The following is a 17,550-nucleotide window of genomic DNA, read 5'->3' as shown; positions in this document are numbered from 1 at the left end:
GGTGTGCCATTCGAGCTCCAAAACAGAGCGATTCAGGTCAGTGGTTATCACACTGGTGGCTTACAGTGGAAAACAGTACAGTCAGAGTCACTCACAGTCAGTTTGCAAGTAAGAACACGCATGAGTAGAGAAGAGCAACACAAACAGATTAAAAGTACATTCAAGTAAGAAAAGCATGCACGGTTTTATTGATAGGATTCTTTTTTTTAAATTATAAATATGTCTCTTTCTTTGTGTTTTACCTTCTGTCTCCCTGACCTTTACATACCTATGAGCCAGGACGTTGCTGAGGTAAAGTGCGCTGTGCTCCTCGGGCGACATGCCTTCAGCCATCAGATAGAAGATGCTGAAGCTGTGTTGGTGAGGAGGAAGGTGCACCAGGCGAGACTTCTCCAACATGTACGTATACAGTCGAGCTAAAACATCAAATGTGTTTTTACATCAGTAACAGGTGAGACAGTGACACTTCAACAGTGCTCATAGTGACATTACGGGACATTCATTCTGTTGGCACTTGTTAAGGTCCGTGCCGAGTGATCAAATTAACCGAGGTGAAATGAGGTAAGCAGGCCTGAGGAGATGGAGCATGGAGTCATTGGCTTTTACTGCCCCCTGCTGGTCTTTTTGTGTACAGCTTTTATACAGCATTACAGTGGCTTTGAGGTGTTGAATGTCTCAGTACTACAAGCAGAAAATAAACAATCAAGACTGTGAAAATAAAGAAGCATTACACTTAGTATTTCATTGACAAGGATTTTTACATTTAGAACATCAAACTAAAGCACAATGTATGCTAGTGTTGTAGTTGAGTCATAAAACCTGTAGTCCAAGTCGAGTCTGGAGTCCTTGGTGTTCAAGTTCTGAGAGAGCTCTCATTATCTAAGCCCCAGTTGTGAGTGAGTAGGTCCGAATTGAGTTAAGTCCCCAAGATGATTTATATGGGAGACCACTGTCTCAGTCTAAACTATTAACTGTAAGAAACTTGACTGACTGTGTGGGATGTTTCGGATGAGTAGAAAACACATTTAATTTCTTTTTTTTAAGTTATAATTTTGGGGCATTTTGGCCTTTAATGGATAGAACAGCTGAAGAGAGACAAGACATGACCGCGGTTCTCTTAACCCTCCTGTTATGTTGCGGGTCAAACTGACCCTTCTTAAAGTCTATTTTGGGCAATATATGCCTTCTAAATCAGCTAAATGCAGCATAAAAATCTGGGCAGCATGTGACAGAAGAAGAGTTGTGTTAATTTATCAACATCACTTCATAAAAATAAAAAAATTCTAAATTTAAAATAGAATAAAAAAAACCCCGATGTCACATAAAACTACTGTATTTATATTTAGGGCTTTCTAATGTACATTACAAAAGTTTTAATATAAATTTTAATGAAAAACAAGTGAGTTATCCTCATTGAACCATGATCTGTGAGAATTAAAAAACACCAATGGACCAAATCTGGATTTAAATGGTTCGTAAAGGAGTTCAAAATTAGGGAGGATTTGGGATTTTTTGGGGTTCTGACACTTTTGGATAATTGAATATGCAGTATTACTGTTCCAGAGAAACAAACATAACAGGAGGGTTAATATAGCAACACACTCTTTGTTTCTGCAGAATTTGAATTGATCAAGCGTCTTGGATCTTTACCATTGGCTGGCAGCTTGCTAACATTAACAGTACAAGAAACTTAAGCATATTACTAACCTTCCTGGGTGCCTCCCTGGTAAAGATTGATTTTTTTTCCAGTCTTCTCCTTGATGGTTCTTTTACATATCAAACATGCTGAATTACTGTTGCTTGCATTTGCTTTAAAATCTTGTAAAGTTTTTTTCTTTTCTTTTCTTTTTGTCTGTCTTTTGTTTTGTTTTTTCCAGAAAAGGTTCTTTTACCTAAAAATTGGCTTTATTGTGTATTCACATTTCCCCCCTCATTATGTATGTATCATTTATATTGTTTGCCTTTAATGTGATGAAGTCAATTAAAAAAATCCAATAATAAAAAAAAAATCTTGTAAAGCAAACACTTTTAAGGACGCTTTTTTGTGCAATCTGGCAAACTGTTGCTGAACTAGACGGAATGTAAACAGGTACGTAGATGTCTACACAAAACTGAATAGACTCCACCATGGGGAGCAGAGCGACTGAAAGCTCTGCTCCCCAACTCTGGAACTCACTCCCACCAGACATCCGTAACATTGACTCACTTCCCCTATTCAAATCAAAACTCAAAACCCATCTGTTCCAATCCACATTCTCTGTTTGATTTCCACTGCTTCATTTTAACTTGGTGTCACTTTGCTTGTTGTCTTTATTTATTTTATCATGTTGTTTTTATTGTGTTTTTAAACCTCTCTGTAAAGTGTCCTTAAGTGCTTAGAAAGGCGCTTTTAAATAACATGTAATATTATTATCATCATTATTATTATTATTATTAATATTATTCGAGAGGCTGCACGGTGGTGCAGTGGGTAGCGCTGTTGCCTCACAGCTAGAAGGTTCCTGGTTCAAAACCCCGGTCGGGCAGGTGCCTTTCTGTGTGGAGTTTGCATGTTCTCCCCGTGCATGTGTGGGTTCTCTCCGGGTACTCCGGCTTCCTCCCACAGTCCAAAAACATGCTCACCAGGTTGTTTGATCACTCTAAATTGCCCATAGGTGTGAGTGTGTGCGTGAATGGTTGTCTGTCTCTCTGTGTTAGCCCTGTGATAGGTTGGCGACCTGTCCAGGGTGTACCCTGCCTTCCGCCCGGAGCCAGCTGGGATAGGCTCCAGCCCCCCGTGACCCCTAATGGGATAAGCGGTCAAGTTAATGGATGGATGGAATATAATTCAAGCCGCAGACAAAAAAAAGAAACTGTCATTATAAGTAAATAAGTCCAGGTTGAGTCCGAATCTGAATCATCAGAGTCCGGGTCTAAGTCGAGTCACAAATCCTAAAATTCAGAAGTAAAGTCAGATTCAATTTGGGGTCTTTGACTACAGAATAAGACCACTTATGTATACTTCATGAAGAATCAAGTATTTGCTCTCAACTTCTGTCTTTACTGTTGAATAAAGTCACTGCTTCAGAAATATGAAAGTAAACTCTACAAAAAATCACATCACATGGAGTTCTACATGAGAATAGAACAGGTGCATACCTCTGAGCAGAGTCCTCCTTTTGTCACAGTACTGGATGGTCAGCAGCTTGATGAAGCGACTTGAGTTGTTGTTTCTTCGAGTCTTTGCGTGACCAAAAGCCTCCAGGATACAGTTAACCTGCATTAATCACACAAAAGGAAACATCACCAGTTGAGTGGAATATTCCTGAAATAGACTTTTATGATGCTGTTCAGAAACACCGAGATAAAAATGGCATAAAGTCTCTTTTTAACAGGTTCTGATTGCATTCCACAGTCAACCACTAGATGTCAATGTGCATCCATTATGTGGGTCCTCAGTAATTTGTGTCCTCGGATAATCAGAGAGAGAGTTGACCCACTTATTGACTACATAACGATGACTTCATCAGAACAGCGCTCTTTCACTACACACTGCTTTGTTAACCAACTGATAGACCGAGCAGAGAGGAGGGGGATCGTTTGGAAAGCACAGTGAAAATGTCACAACATGATGGAGGGGCTATGGAGGGGTTTTGTGGTTGACTGTGTTCTATTAGGTTCCTTTCATCAATACTTCCTCATTAGGTGGGTAGGTATAAAAAAATAATGGATCAAACCAAAGATTAATGCATAAATGGTTCTGTCGTGTGCTTTTGATAACGATTCAGAACAAAAAGTGTGAGAGCGAAGAAAAAAAGCGATTCAATGGAGAAAGAAACAACCAGGAAAGACCCCACACTCTGCGGTCCTAATCCCTACATCCTTTCTCTCCTCCAACACAGCGACAGAAGACCAGCAGGACACCCTAACACCGTTATGAACACTACCTCCGTACACGGTGTGCTGGCTGATTCTTCATCAAAGATGACACAGAGTTCGGTACAGTAAGAGAGGATGTAATATTCAGTCTGTTCTGTCTGCTCAAGAACACACGAGAGTTATATTTATGATACAAACTAATACCTGGAACATTGGAGTGCTGTCCGGGTAAATAAGCTTTCAGGTTAACACATCCCGATCACCGCACATACTTACATGTTTCATTCTGGACTCCAATGCCAGGCCTTTGGGGCTGGAGCGGGCTGTCAGGTGTCGCACTATGTGCTTATAGGCTTCTGTTTTCCCAGAACCACTTTCACCACTAATGAGATAGAAAGAGAGAGAGAGGGAGAGAAATACAGATTTAATGTAATATATGCCTTTGGTGTTGTTTTATAGTGTCTCTAATGTTTTGTGTCCTAAAAGGCAGGATTGTTAGAATTTTCCAGGCTGTTTTAAAAGCAACACATATTTGAATTTTGTGTTCATGCCTTCTGTTCATACTGACCCTTAAGGGAATTCTTCTGGATAAGCTCTAAACATATGTGTAGAGGACAAAATTCGTGGTCTTTTTCATTCAAACATATGCGTCAAATAAACATTCAGAACTTTTTACAGCTGGCAAGAGGCTTGTGCAGTCTGGTTAGAAACATCAAGTATCATCCACTTGTCCATTAAGAGTAAGAGTCCTTTAAAAAGCAGCGGAAGTGCAAAAAAATTGCAGTTCCTCTAGTGTCCACTTGAGGCTGGCTGAAAAACTTCATCAACATACATTTTACAACCTATATTGTGTGCAAAAAAACTCAAACCCTAGTCCGAATAATTCATTGCTTCTTTTGTACACACTATACAAGGAGGAAGGTTTTTTGGGACAACTTTTAGACAGGACCTTAATATTTGCATAATTAGGGGCTAAAAGCTCACTGTTACGTGTCGTGCTGTTTGTGTTCCTTCTCCCTCCCTCCTCTGTACTTTCTACAGGTGTGGCTCTGAGCCTCATTGCAGCTGCAGGTGATTGGACACACCTGTCCCTAATTGGCAATCAGGAGCTGAGTATTTGAGCAGGAGAGAGAAGGCAGCTAGGGCCAGTATGTTTAGATGTCTTCTGGTGACTAGTGCTTGCTCCTTCAGTGGAAGGAGTGTGTTTTTACTTCGAGGCCTGTGACTTTGTTGTTTATTTCTTGTTTTTGGTTAATGCATTTTAGTTAGGAGTGTTTTGGTCTCTGTTTAAGGTAGTCTGGCTTCTCTTTTGTTACTGTTTTTGATAGAAGCTTGTTTTAACTGGTCCATTTTCCTTACTTTCCTTAAATAAAACCTTTGCTTACAGTTAGTTCCCTTTCTTCTTCTCCTCTAGTTTAATTTTACTGTCACTCCCCTTCATCCCCTGACCAACTTTGGGGATATAACACTCACCTCATCTCTACCTTATTAGTCCCAGGCTGACCAAAGCTTAGGCTGAATCAGCATTTCAAACATGGCGATCAGCTTTAAAACAGCTCATCAGAAACCAACTGGTGACATCACTGAGACTATGTCCATGTTTTATACACTCTATTCTATATACTCTCTACCTCTTGTCTCAGTTGCAAGTTGTATTGCTTTGTAAGACAGTTCTTGTTACTAGACCAGTGTGTTTTCTTTGTGCCGCCACATGTTTGGACTACAAGCACCCTGCAGTTTTCTTCATGAGAGCCGTGTGATGTTGTGATTTGTCTGTCAGTTAGGACGAGCAAACCTCTATCAGCTCATGGACAAGTCACAACAACATCACATGACTCTTATAATGTAATAATATTTGGCCTGTATTACTTTGTACTGTTGTGTTTGCATGTTGCAGTGATATAAACACAGGAATTATCCCTATAATGATTCCTCCAGGAGACCTTGACAACACTCGGTAGCTCGTTCAGTGACAGACTTCTTCCCTCGCGTTGTCTCCCAGAGAGATATTGCAGGTCTTTTCTTCCTGCAGTGGTCAGACTCTATAACCAATAATATATATATATATATATATATATATATATATATATATATATATGGATGTTGTAAGATATGCTTATTTTTTACCTCTTTAATTTTAATTGCTAATAACTTTTTAATAATTTATAATTTATAGGCTCTTAGTTGCTTATACTCTTTTGCACTGTCTACTTTGCTGCTGTGACACTTAAATTTCCCCGTATGTAGGACGAATAAAGGACTATCTTATCTTCTGCACGTGCTTCCCCTATTTAGTCTAGCTTTTAATAACTTGTTTTAATTAATCATTTTAGTTTCATTTTATTCATCTATTGTTTAATCTATTCTTAACTCATCCATTTTTATTGTCTTATTACTGTTATTATTACTATTTTAGTGCTTTTATAATCTTAGACTTTTTTCTTTACCTTTTTAATTTGTCTTAACAAGTCATGTTTTATCTTTCATTAATTTATTTCTTAACTATTTCCCTTTGTTGTTTATTTATATACTTATTTTATTGCAATTGGCGTGCATTAGTCTCTACTTAGTCTCTACTTCTACATCTATTTCTGCTTTATGTTTAGTCATGATATATTAGATTTTATTTTTCCAGCTGCTGTAAAGCACTTTTAATTGCATTTGATTGATATGAAAGGTGCTATATAAAAAAAGTTTGATTGATTGATTGAGGAGCATGTCTGACGCATATAACATTCCGCTGTGAGATGCATGTGTGAAGGAAGGTCCTAAAGTTATTTATAAAATATTAGGAGTTCATGCATTTAAAGGGTTAAAGTTGCAGACAGAGGGAAGGTAACACAGTGAAGATATTCCTGTCTCCACGTCTGAGGACATGCTTGTAATACTTTTATGTTGCAGTGTTTTATAAAGCTGAGATTGAATCACAAATTGAACAATAAGGTAGGTTTTCATGTTATTACACACTATTTAATAATAACTGAGGCTGGAAAGAGTGAGTCTATTCTAAATTGCACAATATGACTGAAGTTGATTTTTAACTTTATATTTTTTTAATTAGTTGGCTTGAAAAAGACAAAACAAACTAATAAAGGAGTCCAGACAGGGAAAGCAGAAATAATTGCTAAAGGCTGTTACAAAAAGAATTAAGCATCAAGTTAACAGCAGACACATCTGTTTAAAAACCCAACATCTGTGTGCGTAACTCCTCTCTGGGTGTATCTCTGAGGCAAAGCATTAAAAGATGAGTCACAGGGGTGTTTTCCACACATCTGTCACTTCAAGCTACATGCCTCCACCTAACCTGACATCACCCCTTCAGGGACCCCCCTCCCATCCACCATCTAGACCTTCTCTGTAATAATAAAATGTTCTTCAGTCGATCACCACTTTTCCACATGCTGTTACTGTGACAACATATCTGGCACCAGAGGCATGTTTTTTAATTTGGCGTTGTGTTGATATTAAATCTGACATAAGGTTTGTCTACAGTGCATGCTCTGACACTCACAGGCGTGCAGAGAGTCGAGAACAGAACAGTAACACCAAGCAGATGGCTTCAGAAGGTCAGAAGCCCTTACTAATGACCGCCGTGTGCTGTGGTTTGCTGTTTGTGTGTGTGTGTGTGTGTGTGTGTGTGTGTGTGTGTGTGTGTGTGTGTTTGTGTGTGTGTGTGTGTGTGTGTGTGCCTGCGTATGCGTGTGTGTGTGTGTGTGTGCGTGCTGCAATATTTCCAACTAATGTCTGCACTGAGTGTGAAGTCCAGTGGCCTCTCCGCTGTCTTTTCATTTACTGGTTTTATTAGATTTCAAGGGCATTTTGTTAGAGCTCTGGCCTCGGGGGATGATGGCCTCTGATTGCCTGTAAACTGGTATGAGTGTGTGTGTGTGTGTGTGTGTGTGTGTGTGTGTGTGTGTGTGTGTGTGTGTGTGTGTGTGTTTGTGCATGTGTGAGGAAATATGAAGTGGAACAGGAAGCTTTGACGGACGAGAAACAAGAAAAGGAAGGTTAAGTGTCGCAGGTAAAACAAGGGAGAATGTATGAGTTTGAGAGTGCACAGTACAATGTCCTCGCTTGTGTATGTGTGTGTGTGTTTGTGTGTGAGAGTGAGATGGATAGCCTGTGGCCAGGGTGCATTAACTCCCTGCTACATTGGTTACAACTCAGCAGGAATGTCACTGGAGAGCTGGAACACGGTTTAATTGCAATCATGGGGCTGCCTCCGTCCAGTCCAGGACGAAGAGCGAGGTGCTGCGACGCTCTCGGCGAACCTCCATCTGTGTGTGCGAACGCTCAGGTGTACAGCTCGGCTCAGGCTGAGAGCTATTAATCTCTCAGGGAGTACAGAACAGGTGTGTGGCAGAGGGGTGTGAACAAACCAGGTGGCCAACAGAGCTATTATTATTCACACGTTATTTTTTTTCACTTTGTCGACAGAGTTTTTAAAAAAGCTTGTGTTTAAGAGCTGCGGATGAAAGGTGTACCTCAGGATGAAACACTGCGGGCGTCTCTCCTGCAGCATCATGTGGTACGCTCGCTCTGCCGAGGAAAAGATGTGCGGCGGCAGAGAGGAACAAAGTCGACCTGTGGAGCTCAGGTACAACTGACTCACCTACGAGAGAGAAGCAGACGGAGTTAAGTTATATAAAGCGGAGACACGCAAGGGATGACTAACACACAGGATAAAGTTTCAACCAAAGTGGGACACATAGCTGGATATAACTTTCCTTGCCTGGGAGAGTTTGTTTGTGTTGTGGTTTTTCCTCAGTATAACCTCGTGATTCAATAAAACTGACTAAGAAACCCATCAGGTATCAACTGAAGTGGACTTATATTTAATATAGGTAAACTCTAGACCCTGCCACTCTAATAACAACTCTCTCTGTGCTTCTAATGCCGAATAATAAAACGTAACATTAATACATTCTCCATTGAGCTCAATGTTGATCAAATTACTGAATAAATCTAATCAGCCATTAAGTTCTGGTTCACTCCCAAGTAAAAAAATTAAAACAAAACATAAATACATTTAAAAAATACAGATCTCAACCCCAAGTGCAGTGCCATGGCTATGTAGAAAGATGGACAACAAGACAGCTCCCTCAAAGTAAAGCCAAAGTATTTAGAGCTCCTCCTACTGGCTGGTTGCAGCACAGGTTATAAAGACTGCAATCTCCATTAGGGACGGGTACCGAATTTGGTACTTTTATAGGTACCGACCAAATTCCGTCAGTACTACCGAGTACCGATTCCCGTAAAATCAAACAGTACCATGTTTCGGTACCCTGAACGCATCCTTGTGACTGTGAGGGAGTGGAAGAGTAGGCGATTTTCCATACTTTTGCCCTGTAATAAAGTTCGAGACTGACCGGGCGGACGTCTCTGCTCTCTGCATCTGCACGGGAGCGTGCCAAACGGAGCCTGCATCTGACGGTTGCGAGCACACACCGCGAGGCAGAGCTGCAGGAGGATTGAGTTGAGACGGACTCTCTCGCTCCGACTACCTGCCCTGTTTATAACCATTCCTGTGTGCGTGAATGCCCAACAAGTAGGTTGTGTGTCCTGTTATTATAAAGAGACAGAGAACTGACTTTTTCCCGTCCTCAGGCATTCATTGATAAACTCCCGAAAGAGCAATTAGACACCACGAGCACGTGTCAGCTAATATATCTAATCACCTTTATAATCCTGTTTCTGTTCAGTTCATGTTGAAGAAATTTATATATACAAACAGTTGGATGTTGTTCTGATATATTTGTTAAAGTTTATATATAGAGAAATAAACATGTTAAATTTAGAAATTTAGAGATTTTATTATTAAACAAATTAACATTTTTTACCACATAAACACACAAAAGTACCGAAAATTGGTACCGTTGAGTACCGATACCGATTCCCAGGTACCGGGCATCGGTACCGTATCGGTTCAATGCGAAAGGTACCCATCCCTAATCTCCATGTTAACAGACAGGACTTGGGTTAAACTTCTAAACCAGAGTACATGACAAACAGTTCTTATTTCTGTCACTATAATTAGTTCTCATCATGTCGAATTTTAATTAGTTGTTCAATGCTATCAAATGGTGTGAAATGCCATGATTGACAGCAGTGTCGACAAATGAGGATCCTGCAGGACTTTGTGCAAATTAGCAGTGTAGTGGAGGAACAGTGAGAGGAAGTGTAACAAAAACACAATAAATACTGAACTTTTCATAACTGGGAGTTTGTGCATCAAACCAGTCTTGAGGGATTTCTGCCGTTTTATCAGTGAGTCAAATGAGGAAGACAAATGCCTCTTTTATGGCTCTTCAGGCCAATTTTACACCTTACTCTAGGATCTTTTGCCTTACCCCAACCTTAACCCCTTACCTTAACCCCTTACCCTAACCCTAAACCCCTAACCCTAACCTTAACAATTCAGACTTGATCCCTAACCCGAACCTCTCAGGTTTCATGCCTCCTAGGGCTACTTAGCACCTTACCCTGGGATGTTAGCCCTAACCCTAACCATTCGGACTTCACCCCTAACCCTAACCCTTGGAATAAAACACCACACTTCTTTCATGATTAACTGGAATATTCTTGTTTACATCCTGGGCATATATATACATAGATCCCTTTAAAGAATAAAGTATAAATGGAACAGGAGGGATGTCAATACCACATCAATGTGAGTCGGTCCTTCTGAACAGACTCTGGCTTTGAACGTTTAAGATGTCCTCATCCATAACAGGGATATTTTTCCCATCTTTATATTTTTATAGTCAATAGTCCAGACCTGAATTCAGTTCAGACGTTCACTCTTTATCTCAATAAGGAGATTTCCATCCTAGCATTTTAATTTTTCGTTTTCAGTTTTGCAAATACTCAGATGTTCCTGTCAAAAGAACTCTTCACACTGAAACCTCTGGAAGAAAGCATTCCATCAAAGACCAACGATGAGAGCTGAAAAGGGCTTTGAAGACAGTTGTGCAAAATTTATGCCAAAGGAGGAATAAAGGATATATAACAGTCAGATTCTCTACCTTTGTTCAAACCATTTTGCATGTATCAAGACAGTAACCCCCAGTTGACTTTTAGACTGAACTACAAGATGACTGTGATGCATCAGCCATCTCTGTAACCGGACCAGCAGGTGTGTGCCAGCTCTGTATTTGTGGCTGTGAGAGATTGGAGGATGGGGTTGCGGCCCACCACACCAGAGAGGGTGACAGACGGCCAGCAGATCACACATGTTGTTGCATATGTCCCTCACACATGGGCTCCTCCCCGCTCTTCCACTCACTCACTCACTCTCTCAGTTGGGTGTGGATGCCTGGAGTGGATCCAGACTCAGGCAGGATTGGGAGAGCCAAGTGGGGGGGTTGGCTTCATTCTGTCATGGCAGGAGAAGATGTCTCCTCCTTCAGTCAGCCTCTCTTGGGTCCACATGGGCGAGTGCTAAGCTGGCATTAAATCAGCTATTTCAAAATTAGTATTTAAATTGAGGTGACACACACACACACACACACACATGCACCTGTGAGTCACTCACTGAGCTGTTGCTCTTGTTAAATATGTGTTTCTCCAATAAAAAAGTGCTTTTATAATTAAGTCTTTATAGAAGAGATAAAGTGTGTTTGATTCTGAGAGGGTGTGTGTTTGTGTGTGAGCTCGCCAAACTGGATCCCTCTCTTCCTTTGCTGATGCAGACTCAGCCCTGTGCAATGTATCACTGACAGGAAGGCTGAATTATTTATCAACCACAAAGTCCATTTCATCCGTTTATGTTCTTCTTATTATGCTGCCTCTTTTTAAAGATGATTGTCTAAGTTTACTGCACACATACTGCATGTTTTGAGCATGGATCAGAGGACACCAGAAGAAGAAAAGACTGCTTATTTTGAACGCTAACGTGAGATACTGAGAGTTTAAACAAAAGCTTACCAGCGTGGAGTAAATGGGCAGCTCTTTGTTTGGATTAACCAGCAGGAGGATGTGTCCGATGTAAGTCTGCAAAACACAACAAAACAAATCTGGATTAACTTTTACTCTCTTACCTGGTTGGGGACAATGTGAGTGTATCTTTTAGGGCACAAAGCTCTACTTCCATGGCCTGTTTTGACACACAAACAGGCTGAGGCAAGGTTAATTACTTACCAACTGCCTGAAGCTAACATTGACCTGAAAATAGAAGTGCAGCCCTGTTCTTTCTCCAACATCAGCATTCATGATGGCAAACTCTATTACCATAAGAGTATGGTAATCTTATGGCAAAATAAAAAGGTCAGGAAGGATCCTACAGTGATAACCTCTGTGATGACCTTTCCTCAATAAGAACACCAGATCTAGCCTCCAACACACCCCTTGGGGCAATTAAGGTCAAAATAACCAATTTGTGACCCTTTACACTCAAATGCTAACCCTCTGCTCCTTCCACAGAGTCCTGCAGGCTGTTTGTAAGCTAGCACCGTCTCCCCTGGGAGCGTGCAGACATTGCTAACATTCTGTAACACGCTGCTCCGTCCTCAGGCCCCGACACAAGGTTAATGACTTGAACAAATTCCCACTGCTCGCGGACACTGAGCAACATTCATCCCACAAGTTTTTTTGTTTTTCACTGACTTGTCCAAGAACAGAGTGCCACTTCCACCACTCCCTGTTGTTTCATCTCATGACATGCTTGTAAAGAATCCAGCCTCTTTATGAGTGTTTTTCCTGTCATGTCTTTTTTCCCTTTATTCTTTGCCTCTCTCCTCAGGGGTTTAGCGGTGTTGTGGTCCTTCTCTTCTGGCAGAAGGTGGCAGACCACTCATCAAAGCCCTGGGTCTGACCACCCTGCTGGGAACATATGGAGCGTTCGCTGCCTTTGTCCTCCACCTACCTCCATCCTTTTTCTTTATCTCTGCTTTGTTCACATTTTCTTGAGATGCTTCTTTCAGAAAGTCAGGACGATATGTATAGAGACCAGAAGGTTAAGAAGCGTATTTTTATATTTAGCATCATGGAGGCTTTTTACTGTTATTCCTAAAGTAGAGTTCTCAGACATATGGAACCTGTGTTTGAAACCTACTTACATGTAAAACTGTTATTCTAAAGCATCGATGCATCACACCTAATGAAGGATAACGCCTGCTGTAACTCATGCACATCCATGACAGAGCAGTGACACACGCTGAGATGAACCTGCTCGATATCTCCCTGCTTTTGCTCCCTTTCTTTCCATCCTCCCTCCAAAATGGACCATACCAGAAACCCAGCCCTCATTATTCTAAATCCTAATCATCCTTCTTTTCTTCATCCACCCATCTACTCCCTTTTATTGTCATCCCCTTATCTGTGTCCCCCACTGTGGCCAACCCTACTGTCTGTCGCCCATCTGGGTTTCCATAATAACAGACTATTACTGCCTCTTACAAGAATAGAGAGCACAGGACTGCTCCACATTGATCTGGTTCCAGTCTTTAGAGAGCTTGGTCCCTGTGGAGGGCTGCGGGCCAGACTACAGTTTTAAAGCAAAAGAAAAAATGACAGGAATATAAAACGGACCCTTTGTCGGAGATGGAGGTATTTTACTCCTGAATATAGTTATGGATTTAGCTTCCAATCAATATAAATGGTATTGGTTTTGCAATTGTCACCATTGGAAGTATGTGTGTGAGAGGTACCACTCTTACACAAATCAGCAGGCTGAAATAGAGAGGAGGGATGTCGCTCACCATCATATATTAGACCAGGGCTCTTCAATTACGCTTACACTGGGAAAGATTTGAGTACCAGGATGATATTTTGGTCATCTGTAGCCAGAGTTTTAAAGCTGCTGATGGTTAAAGTGTCAGATATTGGTATATTTTTAATAGCAATTGCCACACTAACTTTAATTCTAGGCATCATCTAACACGTCATCCACAGTAGCCAGCATGAATTCTCTCATTATTTGGTCTTTGAATGGCCACTCCATGACTCACAGACAGAAACTGCTGTGGCTCTCTGCTGGGCTGTGCAGGACCGCACCAGGGTTGCACAGCTGCAGATAAACTCTGTACTGTACTGTGGCCTCCCTCTCCTGTGATCCCTCTGGAAAGCTGGTCCAGGAGAGTTGGGTGTTTTTAAAAGTTATGCCTCTCATTAATATTCTTTAACAACTGCAACATACTCATTGATGCATGATGCATACCGGTGTTGCGTTTGGAGTTGGCAGTAAACAATACATATTTTGCATTCCAGGCAGGGTTTTCACTGTATATTTTTTGCTATTTTTTCTCTTTAGTGGGGACATTTTTTCCCTGACTACAGTATCGTAACTCTATGTCATAGCTACACCATAGTGGCATCGGAGTGTCCAGATCTCTCTACAATACTCCACCTAAACACTAGTCAACAGAGTGATTTTTATGCCAGTCATATCCCTACTTTCTGGTCTTAGAAACGTACTTTATTAATCCCCAGGGAGGAAATTCAGTTTTTCCACTCGTGTTATTTTTTGGTGTATATACATACAATTTTATGCACAAATATAACATGCACTTAGGGAGAGATGTCAGAGTTAGAATGCTGCCATTCTCGAGCAGTTGGGGGTTCAGTGCCTTGCTCAAGGGCACCCTGGCAGTGCCCAGGAAAGTGAACCAGCACCTCTCCAGCCATAAGTCCACTTGCCAAACTTTATCAATGCTGGGACTTGAACGGGCGACCCTCCGGTTGCCAAGTGCCCCTATGGACTGAGCTACTGCCACCTGTCTTGCTATGTTCTCTGCATGTTTGTGAACAGAAAACCATGCTAACTGAATCCAAGTGCATTAGGCAAGGCAAGGCAAGGCAGCTTTATTTGTATAGCGCATTTCATACACGAGGGCAACTCAATGTGCTTTACATTAACACATTAAAAGCATTGGAGACATTCAGACAGGCATAAAAGAACATAATCAAAATGACAAATATGATAAAACAGAAAAGAAAAGGAAAGTTAGAAATATATTAAAAATTACATTAAAATTTTAATTTAAAGTGGGTTAAAATAATCTAAGATAGGAAGGCAGAGGTAAATAAAAAAGTCTTAATCTTTGATTCAAGTTAGAGCTTATTAATGTTGAGCAGCAGTTGATCATATTGCAATTACTATAAACAAGAAAAGAGAGACGCCACCAAAAGAGGAGACAGAATACAAAGTAGCTGCATCAGTGTGGGCAGAGGACGGAGATACTGGAAATTCCACCACCAAGAGGACCAATCACAGGGCTTGCCATCTGCATTCTAACACCGCGTAACAACATTTTTGAGTAGGTGCATGACAGGCAACGTGTGTAGGCTTTTGTGTAGGTACAGAGCTACACAGACCTTTGGCATGTGCTACCGTGTAGATTGGAAGCCAATTTTCCTTCTCTCCTGTATGTTATTTTTGTAATTTCGTTACGAGGAGCTGCTTTTTCTTTTTGGTTTGGTTTGTGTTGTTTTGCTTTGTTGTATTGTGTGTCAGTGTGTATGATTTTAATTGTGTTGGACCTCAGGAAGAATAGCTGATTCTTATGCTTGTGCTAATGGGGATCCTTATAAAGACAGACAGAAAGAAAGAAAGAAAGAAAGTATTGACCAGACTGTCTGTAAAACTCTGTTCTGATCGGTACTACGCATGTTCAACTCTGGACAAAGATAGGAAAGAAGTAAGATAGCTCACTTGCAAGCTACTTTTGTGCACCCTGTTGTCCTGTTCAGTTATATCAACATATACTGGATCCATGTATGCAGGTCAGGTTGAAGTTGCCTGTGGGCCGGAGATGGCCATTGCATAGCCTACTAAGAGATTAGGCTATACTGGGACTAACAGGGACTTACATATGATCATAAATCAGGGAAGGGAAGGGGGGAAATAGAAATATTAACTGTACAGCAGTGTTAAGGAGAGGAGTTAAATTATTGTTGACGCATTGTTTGTGGTATTTCCTCTTGAGGAAGTATACATGTGCTGGAGAGAAGCCAACTGCATAGCTCCTGGCTATAAAGAATGTGTGTTGTGATACAAACATCACACTCTAAAACTCCCAGATCATCAACAAAACAACACCCCACAACAAATACAGCACCACAGTGGACCGATTCTGCCCCAGAGAAAACATGTGTTTGTATTTATCTTTGTGTGGTGTGTGCTTTGGGATTTAATGCATGTTTGATGACAAGCTTTTTTGTTCCATTTTTCTTAGTGGTGCAAGGATGCTTGAGTCTTACGTAGATTTGGTCGTTGCCGAAGCGCTTCTGCATCTCGTAGAGCAGGCTGCTGTCGGTCAGCTCGCTGAGGGATGCCAGGTCATCGTTGGGAGCTGGAGGCATCAGCTTGACCTGATGGAAATTAGAATAAGAAAGATAAGAAAGATCTGCAACAGAGGATTCTACATAATAAACTCAAAGTCTATCCAGTTAATGCAGGATTTACTTAGCCCACCTTCAATCTAAGACAGGGGCACTATCTTTTGAAGTGAAGATAATCTACACAGCTCTTGAACATCAAATCAACACTATCACAGAAATATGCAGCACATATTGCTTAACAAGTAAATTCTTAATTACTTCTAAGTAGTGAGTGCTAAATCAAAACTTAATGACTCATATTTCCTCACATTTCATGTTTTGATTTCTGTTTGTCTGAGTCTCCGCCTGCCAGTAGAGAAACGCTTTGGGCTAATGAAACTCTCTCCAAAGTAATTAAAGGCACTGATGTCCAAGATGAAAACAAAAGCAGGCTGAAGGAGCAGATGGGAAATGTTTTCATCACTTCTCCACTGAGAAGAAAATCTTTCAGTATAATTTGAAATAGAAAAAGAAAAAACAGAAATCTTGTAGGTTCTGTAGTGTCCGGCAAGCCTTCTCCTCATTCATGAGAATAAATGGAACACATAAAATCTTCCTCTTTGTGTTGCCCCCAAAACATGAAGGGTTATAAATGTTCTTCCTTCCTTTTTTCTAGTGTGTGAGATGCAAGAAGACAAAGGTACCTGCTCCAGTTTGCCGGCTCCTGAGCTAAAAGGGCCATCTAGGCCGTTGTCCTGGGAGGGCTGTCGGCTCAGTGCTCCTCCTGCGTCTCTGAACATGGCACACTTCTCCAGCAGGCTGTCCCGCTTCGAGATAGAGAGACCCAGGGGGTTCCTGAGTGATAGGTGGAAGGGCACAGAGTTGAAAGTGACACAGAAGGTGGAGGAACAGGAGACAGATTTGGGGCAAAAAAAGTGAGATTGAATGAGTGCAATCTGTGCTGTAAACAAGGAAGAACTGTGTTAGGTTAACTGTTGACCTACAGGTTCTTGAGAGGAGTGCTGAGGTCGTGTGAGCCGCCATCGTAGCGTTGGTCAGTCGAGGGTAGAGGAGCAGAGGGGTCCTTTAGTCTCTGCAGCCAACTCTCCTCGGCAGTCAGCAGCATATCTGCTATGGGCTCTGATGCGGCGATGTCTGTTGATACACACAACGTGATCGTCAGCATAACAGCGTATATTCAAAAAGATAATTTGTTTAGTGGGCCCCTTTTCATGTGAAGTTTTCACCGTTTTACTCTTTAACCTGCGTTCATATTTTCATATCATTTATATTTCATATTTCCCATCCTCTTCTTTTATCATCCTTTCATCTTCACTCTGTTTTTACTTCTTTTGTCCTCTTAATTTAACTTTTATTTGACTGTATCTGTATTTTTTTTTTTGCTGCCTTGTTGTATTGGTTCCAGTCGTTGCG

General features: G+C 41.1%; 1 protein-coding gene across 6 annotated transcripts in view; it reads right to left on the bottom strand.

The window, feature by feature from the left end:
- Nucleotides 1-17,550, bottom strand: part of myo16 (myosin XVI) — a 149,958-nt gene that overhangs the window by 53,120 nt on the left and 79,288 nt on the right. For all 6 annotated transcript variants that reach the window (XM_034693375.1, XM_034693379.1, XM_034693376.1 and 3 more), the window contains exons 9-16: nt 17,121-17,271; nt 16,821-16,971; nt 16,057-16,167; nt 11,785-11,850; nt 8,343-8,470; nt 4,135-4,240; nt 3,139-3,256; nt 269-416 (exon numbers count right to left, since the gene is read on the bottom strand). In XM_034693375.1, the coding sequence (XP_034549266.1) occupies nt 269-416; nt 3,139-3,256; nt 4,135-4,240; nt 8,343-8,470; nt 11,785-11,850; nt 16,057-16,167; nt 16,821-16,971; nt 17,121-17,271 (979 nt within the window). The remainder of the gene's footprint in view (nt 1-268; nt 417-3,138; nt 3,257-4,134; nt 4,241-8,342; nt 8,471-11,784; nt 11,851-16,056; nt 16,168-16,820; nt 16,972-17,120; nt 17,272-17,550) is intronic.

The sequence above is a fragment of the Notolabrus celidotus genome, chromosome 10 (assembly GCF_009762535.1).
Source record: "Notolabrus celidotus isolate fNotCel1 chromosome 10, fNotCel1.pri, whole genome shotgun sequence".
NCBI lineage: Eukaryota > Metazoa > Chordata > Actinopteri > Labriformes > Labridae > Notolabrus > Notolabrus celidotus.
This window is presented reverse-complemented; position numbering and strand designations above follow the sequence as displayed.